This window comes from Gobius niger, assembly GCF_951799975.1.
Source record: "Gobius niger genome assembly, chromosome: 21".
NCBI lineage: Eukaryota > Metazoa > Chordata > Actinopteri > Gobiiformes > Gobiidae > Gobius > Gobius niger.
In genome coordinates, this window is record NC_136872.1 from 14247876 (window position 1) to 14253996 (window position 6121).

General features: G+C 41.7%; 1 protein-coding gene across 1 annotated transcript; it reads left to right on the forward strand.

The window, feature by feature from the left end:
- The first annotated feature begins 2 nt into the window (after positions 1-2).
- gba3 (glucosidase, beta, acid 3) lies at positions 3-5237 on the forward strand. The gene is made up of 5 exons (XM_079580702.1): positions 3-179; positions 1082-1306; positions 1444-2249; positions 3659-3782; positions 4657-5237. The coding sequence occupies exons 1-5, from the start codon at positions 125-127 to the stop codon at positions 4872-4874; spliced, it is 1428 nt and encodes a 475-aa protein (XP_079436828.1). The 5' UTR covers positions 3-124; the 3' UTR covers positions 4875-5237.
- The last annotated feature ends 884 nt before the right edge of the window (positions 5238-6121 follow it).

The following is a 6121-nucleotide window of genomic DNA, read 5'->3' on the forward strand; positions in this document are numbered from 1 at the left end:
CGTTCATCAGTCGATGTGTCGGGGTTGTACAACTTACTACAAATCCTGAAGAATCAATAGAAAGTTTAGAAACCACGCAATAATAAGCAGGTGAAGACCTACACAACACATACATAAATAAAGCATGTTTCCACGTGGCTTTGCGTGGGGAGCAGCCACCGCCGCTTATCAAATTGAAGGTAGGTAAGAAACGGAACAAACAAGAAGCCAGTCCAGAATAGTGTCTCATTGTTATATTGAAAATGTAATGGACATGTAATGTGCACCTAATTACATTGATCTAGTTTATTATGATATCAGTAATAACCCGTTTGTGGTGACTAGTACAAGACTAGATATATTTCTATTCTTAAGAAGTGGTTCTGAAAGCTTTCACACATCATTTTGATTCCAATTCCTTGTTACGAAAATAGTTTCCCCTTGGGGATCAGCACAGTAATTCAGATTTTTATTATAGCCTAAAAGTGACTCCGCGCATAACTTCAAACGCAGCCCAAGAAGTGACTTCCTGTTTCGATCCAGCACACCAAAATAAAAGCACCATCTTATTCATTAGTTCAGCAGTTCATTAGTTCAAGTTTCTTTCTGCCTAACTCTTACCAGACAAAACAGTTAAAATGTGTGTATTTAATTGTATTCTTTAATGTTGCAAGTACCTGCTGAACTAATCAATGAGATGAGCTGTGTGCTTTTATTTTGGTGTACTGGATTGAAACAGGAAGTTATGCACAGTGTCAATTGTACCACCTGAAGAAGCCCAAGTACTACAGTTTGACAATCACTGTTTTAAAGTGTGCATTATTTAGGCGTATACATCACCTGCCTATATGCTTTAAAGTAGCCCTATGATATTGTTGAATTCTTTTATTTCTGCTTGTCCTTATCTTCTTTTTTTTCTTGAATACATGCAAGCACTTCTTACATTGTAGAAACCTCTCTCTAACGGGAGAAGGTTTCAAGCAATCTGAACACAACTGCAAAGTCAATTAAGTTACTCTTGGGACTCATTAAAAGTCCCAAATGTAAGCGTGATTTGTCTTTGTAATTATCCTTTTTAATGAAACAATTTGCGTGTGTTAAGGTGGCTGGCAGGCAGATGGCAGGGGACCCAGTATCTGGGACACGTTTAGTCACGAGACGGGCAGGGTGTTTGGGGATCAGAACGGAGACGTGGCCTGTAAAAGTTATGAGCTCTGGGAGGAGGACCTTAGGAGCATCCTGCAGCTCGGACTTACGCATTATCGCCTGTCGGTCTCGTGGGCCCGGCTCCTGCCCGACGGGACCACGCAGCATGTCAATCACAAAGGTACTTCGGTGACATCCTGGGATCATTTCAGTAGTTTAGTCATCACGTTGCTGCACGAAAGTAATATATATGTTAACAAATCAAGCTTTACTAAACATTGCTGCTCTTATCTGAAATGCTTTTCTTTTCTTCTTCAGGTGTGGAATACTACAACAAGGTGATTGACAATTTACTGACTGCAAACGTGACTCCGATGGTCACGCTTTACCACTTCGACCTGCCACAAGCTCTGCAAGACCAGGGCGGCTGGAAATCACCGAACATCGCCGCGCTTTTCGACAGCTACGCCCGCTTTTGCTTCCAGACGTTCGGCGACCGGGTGAAACTTTGGATCACCATCAATGAGCCGTACGTGTGTGCCAAACTCGGTCACGAAGATGGCATCCATGCTCCAGGATTGGAAGAACCGGGGGGGAGAGCCGCCTATCTGGTGGGCCACAACATGCTACGGGCCCACGCCTTGGCTTGGCACAGTTACGACGCATTCTTCAGGCCAAAGCATGAGGGATTAGTGTCTCTGGCCATCAATAGTGACTGGTTAGAGCCGTTAGAGCCAGATTGTGCCGAGGATGTCTCCGCCACCGAACGACATCTTGCCTTTACACTTGGTTGGTTCGCCTGGCCCGTGTTTGTTTCCGGGGACTATCCTGAAATAATGAGAGCTGTTATTGACGCCAACAGTAAAACACATGGTTTTAACAGTGAATCGCGCCTGCCAATTTTCTCCAAAGATGAACCTCCGATTTTAGGGACAGCGGATTTTTTTGCCCTGAACTATTATACATCAAGAAAAGTTACATCAGGCTGTGGTCATTCGGATATACTTAGTATGAAGAGTGACAGAGGTGCGCAGGAAGTCTTGGATCCATCATGGCCAATTTCCGGGGTGTCCTGGCTTGCAGTGGTGCCCCATGGGTTGAGGAGGCTTCTTAGCTACATCAAGGTGAACACTACAGGCTACATCAACATTGAAAATTGTGAGGACAATAGTCAAACTCTACCGGCTAGTTTACTGGATCATCTCCAAAGTTTGAAAGCGACAAACACATATACTATATAATGTTTACTCTTTGAAGGGCTAAAATGGCTAGGTACTAACTAGGGATGCACCAATTGGAGCCGATATGGGAACAAATACGATATCTAAAGTTTAGGCTCTCAACGCCGTAAAAACATAACATTAACCAAAATACCACCTAATTCTAAGTGAATATGGGCATGCTGTATATCATTGTAAAGCTTGGAACTTGGAGAATTCAATCGCTTTATTTTAAACTCCGCAAATGTATTGTTGATTGTCGCACAAAATTCTGCGGCTAGCTGGAGCATGCTAATGCTAACGAAAACTAATCAAAACTGGACCAGAAACTATGATAGAAATACCTAAAGTAGCCTAATGAAATAAAACAACCACTGCTGAAGCCAAGTGTTTGTATTTTAGTTTAATAAATATCTGATCTCACATATTTGTAATGATCACACCACTTATTAATGTAATATAAGAATATTTAGTGTAGAAAAGTCATCCTTGTTAAATGTTTATCCAAGAGTTTATCAATAGATATAATTGATAGTTGATCTGTAACATGACAATAGAATTAGACTTTATAGATCTTACAATGGAGAAGAGTAAATTAAAAGCCACTTGTAAGAAAGTGTCTTGGTCTTGGTAAATATCGGATATCGGCAGACACTCAAACCCCAGTATCGGTAACAAAAAAGCTAGATCCGTGCATCTCTAGTTCTAACTCACAAAGGGTTGAATAGAATAATGTTTTGCGTGGAAAGAGGTCATCCAAAAACAGCCTCAACTTTGATCTACCTCCCGGAACCAACTAGAATCCACATCATATTCACTTTATATAATGTTCAGCCTGGTGGGTGTAATTTAAATATATGAGTTTCACAAAGAGTTGAAAACAAAGCAAGCCTCAACTGATGCTACTTTATTTGACAAATTCATTCTCTTTAAAAGTCACTCTCTCAGCCACAGTTAAACTACTTTGATCAATGGGAAGATGCATCGCCTTCAGCTAAACGAGCAAAACACCTGACATTTGTTTAGCATCTTGCATCGATTTCGTATGCGGCAAACACCTTTTTAACACCCCCAGAAACACACTGATGCTTCATTAGTGCTGTCACATTGAATGAAATAGTTACTTGGCTAAAAAGTGTTTTGCAAACGACCAATTTCCTGCTGTTGTGCCTTGTCACAGCCCATTACCTCGGGCTCGCCACCGTTGAATCGGAGCTAAATGGCACACTGTAGACCAATCTTTCTTTCCGTAGGAGGTGGCAGGTGATATGCCTTGTTTGTTGATAACATTTGTCCTCCTGATTTATTTTCAGAAAAACTTCAGTGATCCGGCCATCTACATTACGGAGAATGGGTTTGCTCAGGTGGGGTCGTTAGAGATGGAGGATGTTCAGCGAGGGAAGTTTTACACGGAAACGATCAGCGAGGTGGCCAAAGGTAAATAAATGTAATTGCTGCCCAATCAGATTTCTTGAGAATGTGTATAGTTGCAAAGCAGTTATTGTAGTCACTGCTAATTATCATGGCACTGCGCCTGTGTTCTTAGCGGTTCTTAGTGGTTACTGCATTGCAATTATCTTTCAATCAAGAAGGAAAAAAAAATACATTGAATACAATATATATATACACAAAAACATTTTAAAGGCAATTATTAGGTCAGTATTACATATGCAAACTGATTTTCAGCAGTCAATTACATTAAAAAAAGTACAGTTTGCTGTATATCTGGCAGTATGTAGAAAGAATGCACTTACATCATTATAATTTTGAACATAACCCTCTCCGAGCAATAACAAATAGTTTATCTCACGGCAAACAATGACTTATTTTTGGCTTTTGTTGCCATGCTGTAACCATCACATGTATGCCCCCTATGCTTTCTACTTTTGCTGGTACTTCAGTTTATTGGTTTATAAAGGACAGTGCATGTTAATGAACATACATGGGTCTCATGCATGTAAACACACCGCACCGGATTGGGCTAATTTCCATCCGTGGTCCCCCATGTGCACTCTCAAACACACTCTCATTCATCCTGGACTATTGTACATGTTTTTAGTGGTAGGGGAAACCGGAGTACCCGGAGGAAACCTACGCAGACATGGGGAGAACATGCAAACTCCACACAGAACCTTTCTGTGTGTCCCGACCAGGTGGGAATCGAACCCGGGACCGTCTAGCTGTGAAGCTCGAGCGCTAACCGCTCTACTACCGTTTCGCCCGTTCTTCTCTTACTATCACTTGGGTTCTACTTAAAGAACTATTTTACCTGTTTGCAGTCATATTCTAACATAAATATTGTGCCCTACAGCCATTACAGAAGATGGAGTCAATGTCAGAGGATATTTTGCCTGGTCGCTGATGGATAACTTTGAATGGGCTGATGGGTATAGCGTTCGATTTGGACTGTTTCATGTCGACTTTTCCGATGAGAAACGGAAGCGCACTATGTACCGCTCCGGGAGAGAATATGCCAAACTCATTCTAAAGTACAGCACTGAACATGAAGGACCACATCCAAACCATTAAGGATCCTTTGTCATGTTTATTTTGAATTTACCAAGTGGCATAGCAGCTGCAGTTGCCCTTTCCAAACTTCAGTAGTGCATCTAAGGACGTGTTTAAATAGACTAGGATTTGACTAAATGGAAGTAAAATTAGTATTCTAGCCTGCACAATTCCTAGCGAGGCTTCCCAAGAGATTTATAGAGTGGGGCTCCTCACTCATATGCCCAAAGCAGCTGTAATGCTTCCAGATCAGGCAGCTGCAGCAGCAAGTTAACTGTGTGCATGTGAAATGGTTGCAAATTGCGTCAGTGTATCCGCAAAAAGAGGCCATTTCAAACGTTGTATTACATTAAAAACTTTGCATTACTTTAAATCTCATTATAGTGACATGACTAGTCGACGGGGATCCACAATATGGTATGATAATGGAGCAGTAAGAACACTTCTGTCTGTGGTCATTACTTTTGAATTTAAAATAAACAAATGTGTCGCGAGTTACACTGTGAAGAAAAAGGGCTTCTAAATCAAATCTCCAGAGGCTGTATAATACGATTCATTAAAGTGCACGAGAATGAAGTAACTGAACACCGAGTTGCGCCTTTAAAAGTTCTCACCATGACACCAGACTATATAAAGCATATTTTGTAGATGGGGCAGAAAGCAACAGATGCCCCACCACAAGGAGACGGGCTAATGCCATTTGTGTGACTTGGACAGCTGTGCAAACTGCTACTTGAAGAAGAAAAGGCCAATATGTGAGAGACCTGCCAAAAGTGAGCTGTTTTTCTTCTGGAAACAATCTAGATATGTCTAACATAAAAATAAAAAAAAGTGAATACATATCAATTGACACTGCACATATGTTGACATGCCAGACTTGGTGAGCTGAGACGTGGATGGACTGGGAAAAGTCGATGTTCAAAGTAGGCCTACACTGCCATCTTGTGGCGCAACCCGAGAGCACCCACCCCCACTGTACAGGCTGCTTGCAAAAAGAAGTGCTGCTTTTACTCATATAAACGCCTCCCCAACACAACAACCTAAACCCACAGCCACACCACAATACATCACAGATTTAAGGCAATTAATATTTATGCTGTGATGTGAAGGCAAATGTCATTTGTATTGGGCGCTGGGAGACTTTGTTTGCATTAATAAGCACAGTGTATGGTGCCATCCAGTTGGGCTGTGCCGAGTGTTTTCAACAGATGTGAGTAATACCCTGGCGGCCCTCCTCCATCTATGTCACGCCGGGTGAGATTCCCCTT